The sequence below is a fragment of the Balaenoptera ricei genome, chromosome 16 (assembly GCF_028023285.1).
Source record: "Balaenoptera ricei isolate mBalRic1 chromosome 16, mBalRic1.hap2, whole genome shotgun sequence".
In the NCBI taxonomy this organism is placed as follows: domain Eukaryota; kingdom Metazoa; phylum Chordata; class Mammalia; order Artiodactyla; family Balaenopteridae; genus Balaenoptera; species Balaenoptera ricei.
The window spans coordinates 85,955,622-85,974,500 of NC_082654.1; the positions used below are offsets into that span (position 1 = coordinate 85,955,622).

At 44.0% G+C, this 18,879-nt stretch overlaps 2 protein-coding genes across 2 annotated transcripts; one reads left to right on the forward strand and one right to left on the reverse strand.

Moving 5' to 3' along the window:
• The first annotated feature begins 599 nt into the window (after positions 1-599).
• On the forward strand, positions 600-17,590 carry LOC132350855 (myosin-13-like). The gene is made up of 7 exons (XM_059900397.1): positions 600-639; positions 7,074-7,288; positions 11,766-11,909; positions 11,995-12,151; positions 13,977-14,004; positions 14,810-14,921; positions 17,462-17,590. The coding sequence occupies exons 2-7, from the start codon at positions 7,085-7,087 to the stop codon at positions 17,588-17,590; spliced, it is 774 nt and encodes a 257-aa protein (XP_059756380.1). The 5' UTR covers positions 600-639; positions 7,074-7,084.
• Positions 8,479-10,525, reverse strand: LOC132350854 (UBX domain-containing protein 4-like). The gene has a single exon (XM_059900396.1). The coding sequence runs from the start codon at positions 9,798-9,800 to the stop codon at positions 8,817-8,819; it is 984 nt and encodes a 327-aa protein (XP_059756379.1). The 5' UTR covers positions 9,801-10,525; the 3' UTR covers positions 8,479-8,816.
• Positions 17,591-18,879: the final 1,289 nt, after the last annotated feature.

Here is an 18,879-nt window from a genome sequence, read left to right on the forward strand (position 1 = left end):
CTTCCTAGACCTCTTAAAGAAGTCTTGCCCATAATTCACAACTTTTCTCTCATTGCCAAAGAATTCAACTTCTGGTCTAAAAGCATCCAAGTTACAATCCGGATCATTCCCCTCCCTCCCTCCTTTCTTTTTTGACCCCTCACGGCCCCCTACCCTCAGCCGGAAGCATCATCTCTCTAAGTCCCCATAACGCTTCATTTAGACGCTTACAGAATTTGTATTATTCTTCCTTGTTCAAAGATTTATTTGAGCATTTCTCTTAACTGTTCCTAAATTTTGCATTCCTTTAGGGTAGAGACTGTCTTTATCCTTTTTTATACCCCCTTATGGAGCTGACATGGTACTTTGCACACACATAAGATACTCAAAAAAATTGTTAATCAGTGCTGTAATTACCCAATTATTTAAAGAGTGATGACTTAACCGAAGGGAAAAATGGAAAATGTATTTCCATCCCACACCATCCACTGTGTACTATTTAAATGTAGCTAAACTTAGAAAAGTACAATTTCTAGATTTATTTAAACTCTTCATAGTTCATTTGTTCTTTGTTTTGTTTAGTTTTGATTTCCGGAATCACTCTCTCAGAAGCCACTTCATTCCTGAAGGACACTAACCATTGCTTTGGAAACCAAGAAGGTAAGAGTCACTTTCATCTTGATTGGGAATACAATAATTGAAATTCGCAAACAGTGTTTTACACATTCTCATTCTTGCCACACTCATAGGAATCTGAAACTGATGACATTAAAATCCATTACTTAAGTATTTCTAAAGGCAGATTACAAAATATGCAGCTAAGGAAGCAGGGCTTCCCAAATTTGCTCATCACACTAACAGGAATAAAACACACTGCAGAACTTTGACACACAAGCTCCAGGTCAATATACTTAGGTTGGCCCCAAACATGATGTTCGTAGGCTCAAGATTCAGTCTTCACACAAGTCTAACTTTGCTGTTTTTTGAGCAGAGGCCGCACCTGTGAATCCCCTCAGCTGTGTCTTTACTCACAAATGATGCTGAGAGAATAAGGAGAAATGGATTCAAACCTATGTCCACTGTAGTAATTAAAAAAAATTACTCCCCCACCTCAAGATTTGTGTTTATTGGAAGTAATTCTAGATGAATTATTACTAAGGAAACCAAAGTATAATTAAGTCATGACCACACCATTGCTGACAAGATGCAGTAGCTGAGAAGTTCCCAGGAGAGGGCTGAAAGTTGAGAGCAGTGTCATAGTGCACTGACAGCAAGCAGTAAGAGGGGTTGGGGAGCACTCAGAAGGTGGTGCTGGAGGTCAGGGAGACTGGGATGGCCATCCCCATTGGAAGACCCCTAAAGACAGGAACAGAGGGGATGGTTGGAGGGACACAGCTGTGTAGGGCTGGAAGCAGGTCAAGCTCTCAAAACCAAGAAGCAGATAATTAGGGGACTTTCTGGGGGTAGAGTTTCCAGGGACACCATGAGTCATGCCAAGAGAGTTGGATGAGACCTAACAAGGGAAAGTTTTATCAGCCAAGAATACATGGTTTTAGCCCTGGGTCCCAGAGTACAGTTGTATAAATATGGGGACAAGATCTGACTTAGCAACCGGACGCACACAGCGTGCGTTGAGGGGCTTTGCTTGACAGTGAGTGGTGAGCCATCGGTGTGAGGAGGCTGCCAGAGGGCAGTCACCACCTCGGGCATGACACCTAGGTCAGGAGAGGTGAGGGCACATGCTGATGGAGGACAACATGTGGTCTGGATGTCACACTTAAGAGATTAACAGGCGTGAGCTCACTGTGATGGTAAAGGAGATGCAGAAGCACATCACAGAAGAAACAGATGAAGACAGCACTGGGGCTACTTAGCCTGGAAAAGAAAAAGCTAAGGAGGGACTTCCCTGGAGGTCCAGTGGTTAAGACTTCGCCTTCCAGGCTCAATCCCTGGTCGGGGAGCTAAGATCCTATATGCCTTGCAGCCAAAAAACCAAAACATAAAACAGAAGCAATACTGTAACAAATTCAATAAAGACTTGAAAAATGGTCCACATTAAAAAAAAAAAAAAAAAAAAGCTAAGGGGAACCCAGAGCAGCCATCAAATGGGTGAAGAGTTGTCTTGTGGGGAGAAGGTTTGAACTCTTTCTGTTGTTACCAAGAGCCGAAAGGAGGATCAAACATCCTGAAGTCACAGAGAGCCAGATTTCAGTTTAAAGCAAGAAGTATCTTTGGCCTGCAGAAACTACCCCAAATGATTTTCCAAAATTTTCCAAAGGGAAAAAAGTCATCTTGAAGGCATTTGAGTAGGCTGGACAACACATTTGCAAGAATATCGCTGAGACAACTCATGCATCATCTAGGCAGTAAAAGTAGGAGATACTGGATTCTGAGTCATGGTTAGAGCTGTGGGTGGAAGAAGAAAAATCTTCACCTCAACACACGCAGTGACTTGAATCCCAGACGGAAAGTCTTGTTTTTCTAAGAGACCTAAAGGTATAGTTTGGCCATGAGTCATTGTAGTCTTTCCCCAACTTCAGACTTCAATCTTATACTACTATCACAAATTTTGCAATACCCATTTAAGACCAGTACTGCTAATTCACTTAATATTTTGATTTACCTTGATTCCTTTTTCTTCTTAGATGTGTTTCTCAAAGTTACCCTATATGCTTGCTATGAAAGTCTGGACCGTCTATCTCAGCATCAGCTGAGACATTTAGATATTCAAAATCTCAAACTCTACTCCAGCTCTGCTGAATCAGAATATCTATTTCAACAAGATTCCCAGTTGGATTCCTATGCCCACCAAAGTTTGAGAAACACTGCTTTATATCACTACTATAAACAGATATTTCACTGTCTCTAAGTCGTTAGCACATATTATTCTATTTTATTCTAACTTTCTTCACATTTTCACAAAATATTATCTCTAAACTTGGGATGCATCTTATAATCAATGAAAGGAGTACTGTAATTAGCAGGGTGTTTTCCTTTATTAGTGGGACACAAAATAGGTTATCTTACAATCGATGGCATCTTACATTTTGCTAAAATAAGGTAATAGACTTTAATATAACTATTAAAATTAAGAAATAGTTGCCTAAAATCATTTTGTATTGGACCATTGGGACTATGCCATGGTTTTGGAAAGACTGGCTTTATAAAAGCAAAATAATGCTCCTAAACATCACTGTGTTTGAGGCCCTTGAGAACAATTCAGTTTCCTCAGTCCCAACCACAGAGATTCTGTTGCAGATGATTTTGATGTGGATCAACTTTCAACACTTTGGGTAGCAGGCTGAACACTAAGTCAAGCTAAATGACATCAGATCATACACTTGCAGCCTGATGAGATTCCCTCACACTATAGTGCAACCATTCTCAAACTGTGGCCCATGGATCCTTGGAGATTCCTAAGAACTTTTCAAGAGGTACATGAGGTCAAAACAATTTTTATAATACCCAGATGCCATGTGCTTTCTTCACTGTTTGACTTAATGATGCAAAAGCAAGGATGGATAGACGATCTGACACTTTATTACAAATCAAGACATGGCACCAAGCTGTACTAATAGTCATAGTATTCTTCACAGCCATACACTGACAGTGAAAAAGAATTTTTTTTAATTTAAAAAGCCAGCTTCAGGATTTCCCTGGTGGCACAGTGGCTAAGAATCCGCCTGCCAATGCAGGGGACACGGGTTCGAGCCCTGGTCCGGGAAGATCCCACATGCTGCGGAGCAACTAAGCCCGTGAGCCACAACCACTGAGCCCGTGTGCCACAACTACCAAAGCCCGCATGCCTAGAGCCCATGCTCCGCAACAAGAGAAGCCACCACAATTAGAAGCCCGCGCTCCGCAACGAAGAGTAGCGCTCGCCACAACTAGACAAAGCCTGCACGCAGCAACAAAGACCCAACGCAGCCAAAAATAAATGTAAATAAATAAATAATTTTTTTTAAAAGCCAGCTTCATTGAAAAATGACCTAAAATTTGCAACAATGGAAAGTATTAATTTGACTACATGTCAAATGTATCCACATCTTTATAATATTCTACATGATCAAACAGGAAGTTCATGAAAAGCACTCCTTTTGCACACTGGACTTTGACATTTGTCTCAAGGAAAAACACATGTGCAGTTGTCTGAGTTGCAAGATGAACCAGCCACTTGATTCATGAAGCACCATTTTTACTTGAAAGAATGACTAGAGGACAAACTATTGTTTCTCAGACTTGTATATCTGGCACACAGTTTCTCAAAAAGCAGTGAAGTGTGTTTATCCTTTCAAGGAAAACTATTGACAGTATTTTTTACTAATGATATAGTTGAGTTTTCAAGCAAAAATTAAAACTTTGGAAGACTTGTGTCTACTATCATTAGCTTGACAACGTCCTAATATTTGAATTTTCTAATGAGATCAGTATTGATATTAATGATTGTGATTTTTTATACTGTATAATGAAACGTGCCAATATTTGGAAGTTCTGTATAATTCAGTGAACAATATTTTCCAAATGATCAATGTATGATGTTTACACATGGGTAAAAGTTTCATTCAAAGTTCAACACAGACCAACAGATCATAATGTTTGTTGATATGGTTTCAGATTCCACATTGCAACTAGCCTTTAAGGAACTACCACAGAAACTACCACGTGTCAAGTTTTGGTATAGTATCTAAAAAGAATTTCCACAATTATGTGAAAGGGCAATTAAAATACTCTTTCCTTTTCCAAATTATATATCTGTGAAAGATTTTCTATATCTACTTTAACCAAAAAACAAAAAACAAAAAACCAAAAAACCATACAGCAACAGACAGAATACAGAAGCAAGCATGAAAACCCATCCATCTTCTACTCAGCAGACATTAAAGTGAGTTGCAAAAATGAAAAACAACGGTACTCTTGCCACTAATTTTTTTGTTTTGGAAAATATAGTCATTTTCATAAAAATATGTCATTAATGTTAACATGCAATGAATTTGATAGGAACTTTAAATGAATTAGATTTTCTCAATTTTGACTTCTAATACCATAAATATTGGTAGATATGACCTGCATAAACCAAACTCACTGGGTTCTCAATGGTTTTTAAGAGTGTGAAGGGGTTCTGAGGAAACAAAGCTTGAGAACTGCTGCTGTCGTAAAACTCACTTAAGCCACAAAAGTAGGGACTATCTTCACAGATGAGGAAACAATATGGATGAATTCTTCCTCTCCACCAGGCAGTAACTGAGAAAATTTAAACCGCATGAAGCCTGCAAGCCAGAGGTCCTCTTTGTGGTGCTATATTGAGTTCCAATCTCTTAACTATGAAAACTTAACCACGAGCACACAGATGGTTCAGCAGAGCCTCTGGCCAAAGTAAAATCGAAATGCAACTTATCCTGAATAAGATCCAGAGGGTCGCAGTTGCTCCTCTTTCTGTAGGACTAGATTCCCCCAGAATCTCAAGGAGGGATATTGAAACAACAGTTACCAACGAAGAGTAATTTCATAAAGTGTAAGATTGAGGGCGGGGGAAGTTCCAAGAGAGAACCATAAAATGTTCAATTTTCCCACTTTTAATAGGAAACATAAAAGGCTTTATTCAAAACATATGACCTATTTCTTAAGAGAGATATGGGGATACATGTGTGTAATTGAACTCCATTTTATGGCCACTTACAGAAGAATGTATGGAAAAGAAAAAGCAGAGAAAGAAAGGGAGAAGGGGAAGAGTTGTGGGGAAAAGAAGTAGAGGGTCAGGAAGGATACGGGAAGAGGTCCAGAGGGAACAGGAAAAGCAAATGCACATGAGGAAAAGGAACCAGAAAAGTCACACAACCTGCAGGGGCCTTAGAAATGAGCTAGCTTGCTTCTTCATTTTAAGTGAAATTAGTGGCCCAAAGAAGTTAAGTCGTTTGACCAAGTTCGGTGCCGGGACTTTAAGCCAAATTTGTCTAGCTTCTAAGCAAGGAAAACACATAAAGAGAAGGTCTGTGAAAGGGGATTGTTTGGAAAGAAGTGACAGGAGGGATGAGCGGGAGGGTGGACAGAGAGAGAGAGGCAGAAAGATACATAAACACACCATACACGTACATGCACACACACACACACGCTAAGCAGTCAGTTCTAAAGCATTTATTTAATTAAACACTGTTTGTCACACCCCGACACTGCTACACATAACTAAAGTTTGGAGACCCCTGCCTTAAGCCCAGTACTTCTCAACTCTACTATGCCTAGAAATCACCTGGAGATCTTGTTAAAGTGCAGATTCTGGTTTTGTAATGCGGGGTGGTTCTGAGATTCTGAATGTCTAACAACTCCTCAGTGATGCTGATGCAACGTGTTCAAGGACCACTCTTGGAGTCAGAAGGCCCTACACCAGCAGTTCTCAGAGTGTGGTCCCTGGACCACAATGATGAATTCACCATCAGCTGATGAATGCACCACCAGCATTGCCTAAGAACTTTCTAGAAATGCATATTCTCAGGCCCCATCCCATACCTACTGAATCAGAAGCTCTGGGGGTGAGGCCCAGAAATCTGTGTTTTAACAAGCTCTCCAGGTAATTCTGGTGCATATTAAAGTTTGGAACCATTGCACTAGGCCATAATGTCTCCTATCACCTTGTTGCCTGTAATTGGCTAAACAAGTGTGGCAGTACTTTATGTTCAAGTCATTACTTTTCACTGGGCTATATGAACTTTCTACTAGGAATTATCAACATTCCAGTAATTCTTTTCAGACACCCTTAAGATTTGGGAATGACACCGAGATCATGAGGCTCAAATGTGACGTGTAATTAAGGAAGTATTGTCTGAGGCCTCCTTTATTAGGCTCAGCTTGTCTTCCTCTAATTGGTTTAGACTTCCACACCTGGAGCTGGACTAAGAGATGTCCCCTCAAACTTTTTTCTTGGAGTAAAATATCTCCTTTAGCTCACCCCCACTTGCCCACTCTAGGCCCCTATACCAGGTCCTGGATTCCTCAGAACGTAGGTTAATCCCAGGAACTTTTGAATCTGGCCCCCTGTCTGAATGGAAATAACAGGATGGAGCTCCCCAAAGCTCCAGATTCAGCAGCCCTGGTCTTCCCAGCCCCTGCAGTCATGAGCTCTGATGCAGAGATGGCCATTTTTGGAGAAGCAGCTCCCTACCTGTGGAAATCAGAGAAGGAGAGAATCGAGGCTCCAAATCGCCCATTTGATTCTAAGAAAGCTTGCTTTGCAGTGGATGATAAGGAATTTTATGTGAAAGGTATGATCCAGAGCAAGGAAAATGACAAAGTCACAGTCGAGACCCTCGACAACCGGGTAAGTGTTGATCTCAGATGTCCTTGCTAACATGGGCATCCCCCTTTGCCTTTGGAGTAGAATAGTAGAAATTGCATGCTGGCCCATAGGAATCTGAAGATAGAACAAGACTCACATTGATCTACTCTGAGTGAAGTCGCAGGTAAAAACTGCCATGGCACGTACCTTTCCTCTGGCTCTTTCCTTCAAGGACTTGGGCTTTGAGAGTTTTTATGATGTTTGCTTTGGAGAAAGGGGAAGGTGGTGGTGGAAGAGTTTGGACTGTTTAAGGGAGAGATTGATACAGATTGCTGCTGGATGGGCGAATATACCAAATAGAACTCTCTAGGCTGCAGAGTGACTTACAGAGGGAGCTCCAGAGGCAATGCCTAATTTAATGCAGAGAATTACAGAGCACCATTCAATTCAATCCTTACTGGACACGCACCATGTCTAGGTCACAGTGTCTATCACTCTGCAAATATGAGCAAATCTCAGTCCCGCTTCCCCAAAGTTTATCATCTAGTGTAGGAATCAAGAGTACACTGTGGGTATGGGGACTTCCCTGGTGGCACAGAGGTTAAGAATCCGCCTGCCGATGCAGGGGACACGGGGTCAATCCCCGGTCCCAGAAGATCCCACATGCCGCGGAGCAACTAAGCCCGTGCGCCACAACTACTGAGCCTGCACTCTAGAGCCCGCGAGCCACAACTACTCAGCCCGTGCGCCACAACTACTGAAGCCCGTGTGCCTAGAGCCTGTGCTCTGCAACAAGAGAAGCCATCACAATGAGAAGACCGTGCACCGCAACGAAGAGTAGCCCCCACACGCCACAACTAGAGAAAAGCCCGTGTGCAGTAAGGAAGACCCAACGCAGCCAAAAATAAATAAATAAAATAATTTTTTAAAAAAAGAGTACATGGTAGGTATGAATCGCAGTTCACAAATTCAAGCATACAAGACAGATGATGATGACGATGATGATGATGATGATTGTTATTATTAAACTTAACCTCTGGTGTCAGCCTCTTTTCACAGGGCCGGAAATAAATTTTCTGGAGTTACTATTGGGGTCCCCTCCCCAGAGCCATGCCACATTTTCAGTAATACCACATGGGGTGTCACTGCCCCCCCTGAAGGATTGCTAAGAAACAAGCCCCAGTTTCTTTTTTCTTTTTTTTTTTTTTGGAAAAGATTTTTTTATCCAGTGTTTAAGTAAGATTAAAAACTACAAGATTTTGCTTGCAGCTGATGAGCAAGAAGAGAAAAGTTAAACCCAAATTATCATCTGATTGGCTAGTTAAAACGCTCTGACTCAAGATCAAATTATTCAGTGACACACCAGTTACTTTGTGTGGGCTGAGGAGTTCTGGAGCAAAACAGCCCTAAACAAAACATATCATCTGAGAGCACAGGGCTAATGGGCATATGAAATACTAAACAAGAAAGCTGATAAAGGGAGGCTGTCGCAGACCTTTTGCTATTTTAGGCTTCTAGCAGTTGCTTACCATATACAAGGACCTAGCAGCCAGTTATTTTATCTCTTGACTTATCTGAGGTTAAACAACTTTAACCCACTAAGCAGGAATAAAGAGACACTTTGTAGATGAGTTGGAAAACATAAAGCAGTCCCACTTCTCCAGTAGAGTTTTAGTTGACTTAAATCATAAGAGAAACAATGATTACTGCACATATTGTCCTTGTCACACTGCATCTGTTGAGTAGAATTTCCATTCCAAGTGTTGTTTTCATCTTCACCATCGTCTTGAGTCCTCAATCTATATATCTTGCCCTCCTTTTTCAAGTCTTCCCCCCGTTTCTCCAGCACTCTTTTTCTGACTGGTTCCCTTTTGTCTGAGTTGCTAGAGGATGCAAGGTTTGAGGATTCCAATGATGCTGCTCTCACCGAGGTCTGTGCAGGAGGAGGATTACTAAATAAGAAGTTGCTAATCAATCTCCAGATGACAAGGAATGGGTAAAGTACTGTCCCCAAGAATGTCCAAAAGTCGCCACTGGAAGAATGTACCATGGATGTAGTTGGTCTTCCTGCTGGCAACAGTACCACTGAAGCACTTGGGGCAAGTTCCAAATCCAGTAATTTCTTTTTATAATCTTCTTTGGTAAATTCCCTCCTGGGAAACATTGTCGCTAATGAAAAATTACTGTAAGTGTTGCCAACAGTCTGTGCAGCAAACTGCCTTGCTGCTTCTAGAGGAGCATCAGAAGGGAACTGACTTGTGAAGGAAGAACCATCAGGAAGACGGAATTGAATTCTCGCAACACTGCTTCCTTCTGTTGCGGAAGAGTCTCTCTTGACTTCCATTTCTGCCTGTTTGGCCAGCAGGGCTGCAGCTTTAGCAGCTTCTACTTCTTCCTGTGTCTTTGCAAAACGAGCAGCTCTCTCTGCACGGTCCAGTGCAATCTTCTGTTTTATACGCTCTCGAGCTGCCCTATCTTCTGCCTTTTCTCTGTTCCTTTCCTCTAACACACTTTTTGTTAATTCTTCTTCTTGCTTTCTTTTATAATCCAACATTTCTTTTCCAGTTTTCCTCCTCTCAATTTCCTCCTTAATCTCTCTCTGTTCTTCCTCTTTCCTTTTCTCTTCTCTCTTTTCTTCAAGTTTTTTGGTTAGTCTTTCCACTCTGACGGTGAGCTCCTCTGTAGGTCTCTGATTTGAACATCCACCAGGCTCTGGAGACACAGTGGCCTGGCCTGAAATTTCTCCTCCTGTTGCAGAATCTGACTTTGTATCAGAAGTGGGTGGTGTCTCACAGAGCTCTACATTTCTGGACTGACAGTTTTCAGAAGTGTTGTTCTGATCAAATGAGGTGGATGGAGTAGAGACTGAACTTTCTCACTGGCCACTATTTGCCACTGATATTTCACCTTTTAACGAGTGCATCTGCCGGACTTTGTGGATTCTGGTAACAAGTTCATCTGCAGGAACACTTCCTGCTATTACTTCCAAGGGAATTCCACTGTCTCCAATAAAGAAACCAGATGGAACACACACTACAGGACAGATCTGTGAAAATTGTAGGCAGGCTTCACTTTTGGTATCGATTTTCACAGCAACAAAACTGTTGGAAGATGCTTCTGTCACTTTCTCATCTTCCCAACTTGCAGCCATCTGTGTAGCCTGTTCATCATCACCTGCCACGAACACCACGAAGACCGCGCCGCTCCTCTTGGCCGACGCGATGGCGGCTGGAATGGCGCCCTGGAACCACAGCATCGCTGCCCTCGGGCACAGGCGCTCGCTCGACGTGTTGCCGCCTCGGTCCCGGAGCCGACCCGCCCTATCCGTCTTTGGGCCCCCACGGCCCGCCTCCGGCTCCGCACCGGCGCGCAGGCCCGTCAGCGGCTCCCAGGACGCGTGCAAGCGCGCAGGCCGAGGCGCGCCCCGCGACGCATGACGCCACGCGTCGCCGTTGGCAGCGCGCCCCTGTCCTTTGTCTCGTTGGCAAGTCGGTGCGTGCGGGAGCCCGGGAGACCGCAGGCCCTGCAGTCCCGGAAGTGGAAGGAGCGCCCCAGTTTCTGAACCTTCAGGACACACAGATTTTTCCATCTTCCTTATGCTATTTTGGATGTCCCTCTCTCTCTAGTTTAGGGCGGTGGGGCAGAAGGGCTTCCTTTCCTCAAGAGATTTGGTCTATATCAACAAATCTCCTCCCTTTTATCTTTTCGGTAAAACCCTCAAAGCTCTTCTGAGGATTCGGGCTTTTGGAAAACAAACGCTAGAAAGGCTTACAGGCTCTCTCGCTTTTATGCCCTATTTTCTACCTTTCCTGAGTAATGGAGTGCCAGTTGTATGCTTAAAGGGGAGGGAAAACAGAGAGGGGAAAATTAGGTAATAGTCTCAAAATACTGTTCAGGCATGGACCATGCTTCAAGTCCAAATGTTTTAACTATTAGGGCAGCGGTGCAAGGAATTCTGGAAGCCTTGAAAAGACAGGCGAGAGCAGAAACAGGTCATGGAAGAGGTGGCACTTCAGAAGAGCTTTGAAGGTTGCTAGATGTAATTTCAATGTAGATATATTCCAGACAAAGGGACCCACATGAGCAGAGGTATTGAGGTGGAGATTTACAGAATACACTGGAAGAGTTTTTTCCAATCTTCCAAGCTTGATCTCATTGCAGCACTCATAGCAAATGGGGTAAACAGAGGCAAGCTGCTGTGGCCTTGGCCATCCTGAGTTCCACCTGGCCACCCTGAGGCTGAAGGGCTCTATAACTTTGCACACCTGTAACCCTCTTCTGGCACACAGAATGGCATGCTGACTGGGGGGCATCAGACCAGAATTGGTTATACAGTTTGACCAGTCTTAGATTTATCAAGAACAGTTATTTACAGATCATCTCTGGGCACAGAAATGATCCATAAAGTTAACCACGGTAATGGGGTAATCTCACCACAATATCTCACCATTTTCACCCCACTGGTAGGTCACCACATCGGCTCTCCCACTCATCATGTGATTTTCCTCTCAATATCCAGACACTCACTCTGAACAGTGACCAAGTCTTCCCCATGAACCCTCCCAAATTTGACAAGATCGAGGACATGGCCATGATGACCCACCTACACGAGCCAGGAGTGCTGTACAACCTCAAAGAGCGTTACGCAGCCTGGATGATCTACGTGAGTACCCTTCAACCTCTCTTTATTCCATTTCCTTCTCTTAGTAAAGTCAAGATCCATAGGTTGAATTTTCTGATTTTCTCAGACCTACTCAGGCCTCTTCTGTGTCACCGTCAACCCCTACCAGTGGCTGCCGGTGTACAACCCTGAGGTGGTGACGGCCTACAGAGGCAAAAAGCACAAGGAGGCCCCGCCCTGCATCTTCTCCATCTCTGACAACGCCTATCAGTTCATGATGACTGGTGAGTAATTTCTTTAATCCATATTTTAAAAAATAGTTTTAGTGAAGTATTCAAGTCCTTTAACTGCACTGGTTCTTAGTTAATTACTGGAGCCCTTCACAGGCTTTGGTCATCCAAACGGTGCAATGACCAAAGTGACCTCAGTAGATTCAGAGGATGTCAGGATGGAAAGCCAGGGGTGCAGTATCTTCCATTACCAGTCACGGTTCTTAAGCCAGAGCTTGGGACTGAAGCCACACTAAGTACATGCTTCTCTGGGGGTGGATGTGAAGCACAAGGAGATGCGCTGCCCCCACCTCCAAAGAAACCCCCAACAGGAGCACACTTGGAAGAGAGACTATATTAGTAGCCACTTAGGAATGCAAAGTTGGAGAAATGGGCACAGCAACTTCCCTTCACCTGTTTTCTCAGGCTCCCTCTTTCTCCTCCTTAAATTTCCAGAATAGCAGATGAAATAGCAGAGATGTGGTAATACTGTCACCCTTGTCATGCCTAACATCACTTCGGTCTGTTCCACTTTCACCTGATTTGACTTGGTGCAGAGAGAAGAAGTAGAAGCAAGCATCTGAGATCTGAAGATGCTTAAAAGTCATCCAGGACAATGTTGCCCAAACTTCAGCCATTCCAATGTCACATTCGCAATCCTGGCCATTTCTGCATATTTAAAATCTTTCCTTATAGTGACTGAAGTTCCGTCCATTTCAAAAAGGAAGAATAGGGAATTCCCTGGTGGTCCAATGGTTAAGACTCTGTGCTTCCACTGCAGGGGACACGGATTCGATACCTGGTCAGGGAACTAAGATCCCACATGCCACGTGGCGTGGCCAAAAATAAAAACAAAATAGGAACCGAACAAATCTGCCCTTTGATCTGGAGGAAAACTATTTTTTAAAAAAAGGAAGAATAATATCACTATTAGTATTAGTTTCTTAGGACTGCCGTAACCAAGTACTACACACTGGGTGGCCTAAGCAACAGAAATGCATTGTGTCACAGCTCTGGAGCCTGGAAGTCTGAGATCAAGGTGTCAGCAGGGTTGGTTCCCTCTGAGGGCCGAGAGGGAGAATGTGGTCCAGGCCACTCTCCCAGCTTCCGGTGGTTTGCTGGCCATCCTTGCCATCCCTTGGCTTATAGAATCATCACCTTGATCTGCACTTTCATCTTCACATTGTGTTCTCATCTGTCTCCAAATTTCTCTTTTTATAAGGACACCAGTCATATTGGATTAGGGGCCCACCTACTCCAGTATGACCTCATCTTCACTAATTACATCTGCAATGACCCTATTTCCAAATAAGGTCACATTTTGAGGTACTGGGGGTTAGTTAGGGCCTCAACATATTAGTTTGTTGGGGGGAACACAATTCAACCTATAACACTCTTGTAAATGGAAAACCACGGTCACTGTCCACAAGTAGAAAGTAAAGGTGAAAGAAAAAGGCAATGACAACAAATCAGTGTCCATAAATTCTAATTAGAAGCTGTGGTTTCTTTCAAGTTCTAAGTCTGAGACTTGCTCTCTTTTTTGAAAAGGGAGATAAGAAAGCGCTATTGAGGAGGTAAAGATCTGTGAACACGAATAACTTCCACACTGTGGGACTCACTGTTCACTTCCCATGCTGCCCACGTTACACATCCAGCATTTGGGAAATCTGCACAAATTGTCTCCAAGAAGATTCGACATGCCCAAATCATCACACCACTAGTTAATGGCAAAGCCAGAACTAGAACTCATGGGCTCTGTCTACCCCCAATGTTGCCTGATTTGTATATCCTGCCTGTATGTTGTTTATTTATTCTGTCCTGCTTCCTTCTGCATTTCTAGATCGAGACAACCAGTCCGTCCTCATCGCGTCAGTAACCTGTGTTGTTGCCATGATGACTTGGAAGGGGCTGTCCATTCCTTCTGCTCTCCTTTAGCTCACTTACTTTTTTAAAAAAAATTATTTTATTGAAGTATACTTGATTTACAATGTTGTATTAATGTCTGCTGTACAGCAAAGTGATTCAGTTATACATATATATTCCTTTTCATATTCTTTTCCATTTTGTTTTATCACAAGGTATTGAATATAGTTCCCTGTGCAATGCAGTAGGACCTTGTTGGTTATGCATTCTATATCTAATAGTTTGCATCTACTCATCCCAAACTCTCAATCCATTTGTCCTCCATTCCCCCTTTCCTTGGTCCCCTTGGCAATTACAAGTCTGTTCTCTATGTCTGTGTATCTCACTTTATTTTATTTTATTTTACTTTATTATATTTTATTTATTTTTGGGTGTGTCGGGTCTTAGTTGCAGCACTCGGGATCTTTTGTTGGGGCGCGTGGGCTCTTTGCTGTGGTGTACAGGCTTCTCTCTAGTTGTGGCGGGCGGGTTTTCTCTTCTCTAGTTGTGGCACGCAGGCTCCAGAGTGCGTGGGCTCTGTAGTTGTGGCACGCAGGCACCAGAGCACGTGGGCTCTGTAGTTTGTGGCACGTGGGCTCTAATTGAGGTGCGCAAGCTCAGTAGTTATGGCGTGCGGGCTCGGTTGCCCCGCGGCATGTGGGATCTTATTTCCCTGACCAGGGATTGAACCCGCGTCCCTTGCATTGCAAGGCGGGTTCTTTACCACTGGACCACCAGGGAAGTCCCTCTCACTTACTTTTAAATCAACAGCGGAGAATCCGGGGCTGGGAAGACAGTGAACACCAAGCGTGTGATCCAGCACTTTGCAGCAATTGCGGTCACTGGGGAGAAGAGGAAGGAGCAGCGGCCGGGCAAGATGCAGGTGAGCAGCTTCCTGCACCTGGAAGGCTTGCTGGAATGAGTATAACTGAAACCCCAGGTGAGCCCCAAGTGTCTGCAGGGCTTTGTGCACAGCACGAGGTCCTGCCCCAGGGGGTGTTTACGGGGCAAGGCAGGAAATGGCTCCACCTTGTGGACTCGGGCTCTAGCACCAGCTCCATCAGCAACAGCCGAGTGACCTTGAACAACTCCACATCCTCCTTTGGAGAAGGAATGGTTTAGGCCAGTGGTTCTCAAACTGGAGTGCACGTCAGAATCACCAGGAGGGTTCGTTAACAACGGATTGCTGGTCCCCAGGCCCAGAATTTCTGACTGAAATTCCTGTCTCACATTCAAAATCCTGGCATGTTGCATTTCTGTCATGTTCCCATTGTTCATGCCCTGTCCAGGGATCACACTTTGAGAACCACTGGGCTGGACAGTAGTTTCCAAACAGCTCTGAAGTCAGAAAGGCAAGCAATCATGTGGGGAAGGGGGAAAGGTGAAAACTCTGCTTTCTATAAGTGGATTTCTACGTAATAATTCTCACAAAATATTTTATGCAACTTAAACATTTTTTTTGAGAACCACTGTTTCTATCATATGGGTCACTTTCATTGCTCACAGTCTGTTTCTACTTCTGAACCCGAATATCTGTATAAATGGGTCCTGGTGCATGCAGGAACAGAGGTCTATATTTTACAAATCCATAATTTATGATAAAATGTTATCAGAGAAGAAAGGCCTTCTGGGAGATTGAGAGGTAGCGGGTAGGGCTCCAACCTGGAATCTGGTGTGGCCAGAAGCCACTTTGATGCTGTGCTAAGACTCCTTCTACGATGGGACCTTGAAGCCTCCTTGGGTGGGGTGGGGATGGGCCTGTGGGTACTCAGCACAACTGTACCTGCCACCAGCCTGAGCTGGGCGACATCTCTCCCTGGGACCTTCCCAGAGCATCCACACTTTTGAGTCACTGGGAAGTTACTTCGGAAGACGTCCAAAGTCCTCTCTTTTCCTCTTCTCACTTATTATTAGGGAACCCTGGAAGACCAGATCATCCAGGCCAACCCCCTCCTGGAGGCCTTTGGAAATGTCAAGACCGTGAGGAATGACAACTCCTTGAGATTCGTTAAGACTCAGTCCAATTGTCAATGACCCCCAGAAAGAAAACCCTCTCCTCCAATGCTGAATATGAAAAATGGCCACATAAACTAGGATATACCTGGCCTTAGTCTACCCCCAAGCGCTTCAGATCAAGCTGCCCAACCGGGATATTCTGATAACCCTTCAAAGAACATTTTGTCTTATTCCCAGCCGAAGGAAGATTTAGCTGTCCTTCCCTAACTAATCAGCATCACCTCAGAGCCTCCTGAAGTCACAAGGATTCAAGATTCAAATTCCACAAGTACAAAATGACTTCTCTATGCTAAAATTGGTCTCTTCAGGTGGAAGCATTTTAAAATACATAAGTCCATTGAACAGTATCCACTGACTTATTAGCCATGAAAACCTTAGTGTGAAGTTAGTTAGCAGATCTGACCTTCTCCAAGTCAGGAGGTGCTGGGAGGAGGGAAAACCTGGTGGAGGCAGCAGAGCTCAAAAATTGGGAAGAAGTTGATACTGAAGATACTGAAGGATATGTCCCATCCTTCAATGTTTCACTTAGGATTAGCTCAACCAAAGAGGCATTTACTTCCGACACTGGCAAATAAACAAGTATCCAGTCTCCTATCTAATTTCACTGGCCAGTAGAGCAAGTACCCAGAGGCACTTGCATTCAGCAGCTAGAACTCCTGAAGAGCGAACACATAATTCACATAAACCTACACTGGTCCTTCATTAACTCTTCTTAGGCTTCATTCAGAGAATACTGAGAATACTACTGAGTATGTACTACATTCCAGGGTCTGTGGGTGAACAAGCAAGGCAATATTTTTGCCCTCCAATTGGCTCACAGAGTGGTAGCGACCAATTAAGCAGATGATGTAAGAAGGGAGTATACACACACACATATATACTATATATAATTTCACCCCTCACTCCCCAAGATTGGGGGAACCCAAGTGCTGAGTGGGTCTTTGGGGAGCCAGGAGGCCTGGCCTGGGGGCTAGGTTTGCATGTAGTAAGTAGTAAGGAAAACTGAGGCAAGAAATCTCAGAAGTAACATCCAGAGGCAAAAAAGAAGTCAGATAGTCCAACCAGGTTATCAGTTCAGAGGTGTTACAAAGAGTTTGAGCAGGATAAAGACCAAGGAGACAGTCAGGTGTGAGGTGGTCCCAAACAGAGACTTGAGAGGGAGCCTGCAGGCATCCCCAGAGCTGTGGGAACAGGGCCAGGTGCTTTGGGCAGAGCTACCTGAGTCTTGGCTGAGCCGGCGTGGGGACCAGATGCCAAGCAAACAGAGAGGAGGAAGGTCCTCATGCTTCTGGCATCACCTCCTCCGTGAGCCTACACAGCCCACCCATCCTCAGTAGTACCTAACAGAAGCTGGCTACAGTACCATAGAAAGAAAATAACTGTGTTTTTCAATCTGTCTTTGGACAGGGGACGTTCATTCGCATTCACTTTGGAGCCACAGGAAAGCTGGTGTCAGCGGACATTGAAACCTGTGAGTCCAAACACTCTATCTGGCACCTTGGCTTTGGCCACAGAGGCATCTCCTGGGGACCCTAAAATCACATCGTTTTTTGTTATCTTAGATCTCTTAGAAAAATCCAGGGTGGCATTTCAGTTATCCCGTGAGAGAGGCTATTATATTTTTTACCAAATCATGTCAAACAAGAAGCCGGAACTTATGGGTAAGTTCCTTGGTTATCATTCTCATCTTCCAAATCGATCACATTGGAAAAAAACTCAGAGTCAGTTGTGCATAAGATGCTAAAGGGATCCTTCTGCTTCACAGACCTGCTTCTCATTTCAACCAACCCCTTTGACTTCCCCTTTGTGAGCCAAGGAGAGGTCACCGTGGCCAGTATTGATGACAGTGAGGAACTGTTGGCCACTGATGTAAGTATTTTGTGTGTTTATTTACTTACGTAAGGAATTGTTGAATTTATGAACTGAGAGGTACCCATGATCTCAGGAGGAAGCTGGGATGCAGGGATGCTCAGTGATTAGACCCAAGAGCTCAGAGAATTAGTACAGATCACACCCCTCCCCCACTTGGTTCCATTTCAGAAGATTCCAGGAAATGGGAATACAGAAAGTTCTCCAAAATAGGCCTTCAGTTCCATTCTCCAGCTTTTTAGAGTAAATGTTTGCATGGATAAGGTCTTTAAAGTTTTTGTTGGAAGTTTTCAGGGTACAAAACCATCTACATGGTTCTTTTAAGAAAATCTAGAAAATACAGAAAAGTCTAAAGCAGGAGAAAAACAGTCCCGCTCTGCAGCAGCCGTTCCATTCCTCCGGTTACCTGCCACCTCCGGCTCACAGTAGGCACCCACCTCCTCAATACACCTGTCAGGCCTCTGGCCTTTAGCTTTGGGGAGTATCTCCAGGGTCAATAACCGTAATATTAACTAAGTGCATTGAGCACTCACGCATGCTAGGAACTGAGAAAAGAGCTTTGCCTCAACAAAACCTCTGGGATCAGCACCACTGCTACCCCCGTTTCATAAAGGTAGAAGCTGAGTCTTAGAAAAATAACACACGATTTGCACGAAGACAGTTTGTAAACGACGGTCTGAACCCAGATTTGCCCAACCCCAGAACTTGCATTTTTAACCCTAACCCTAACCCTAACCCTAACCCTAACCCCTAACCCTAACCCTAACCCCTAAACCCTAACCCTAAACTCTAAACCCTAACCCTAAACCCTAACCCTAACCCTAAACCCTAACCCTAACAACCCTAACCTTAACCCTAACCCGAACCCTAACCCTAACCCTCTAACCCTAACCCTAACCCTAAACCCTAACCCTAACCCTAACAACCCTAACCTTAACACTAACCCGAACCCTAAC

Excerpts from the sequence above, each read along its gene's own strand:
- LOC132350855 (XM_059900397.1), top strand. The coding sequence starts at position 7,085 with ATGAGCTCTGATGCAGAGATGGCCATTTTTGGAGAAGCAGCTCCCTAC. Across the intron at positions 12,152-13,976 it reads CTATCAGTTCATGATGACTG|ATCGAGACAACCAGTCCGTC; the intron begins GTGAGTAATTTC and ends CTGCATTTCTAG. Across the intron at positions 14,922-17,461 it reads AGCGGCCGGGCAAGATGCAG|GGGACGTTCATTCGCATTCA; the intron begins GTGAGCAGCTTC and ends GTCTTTGGACAG.
- LOC132350854 (XM_059900396.1), bottom strand. The coding sequence starts at position 9,800 with ATGTTGGATTATAAAAGAAAGCAAGAAGAAGAATTAACAAAAAGTGTG.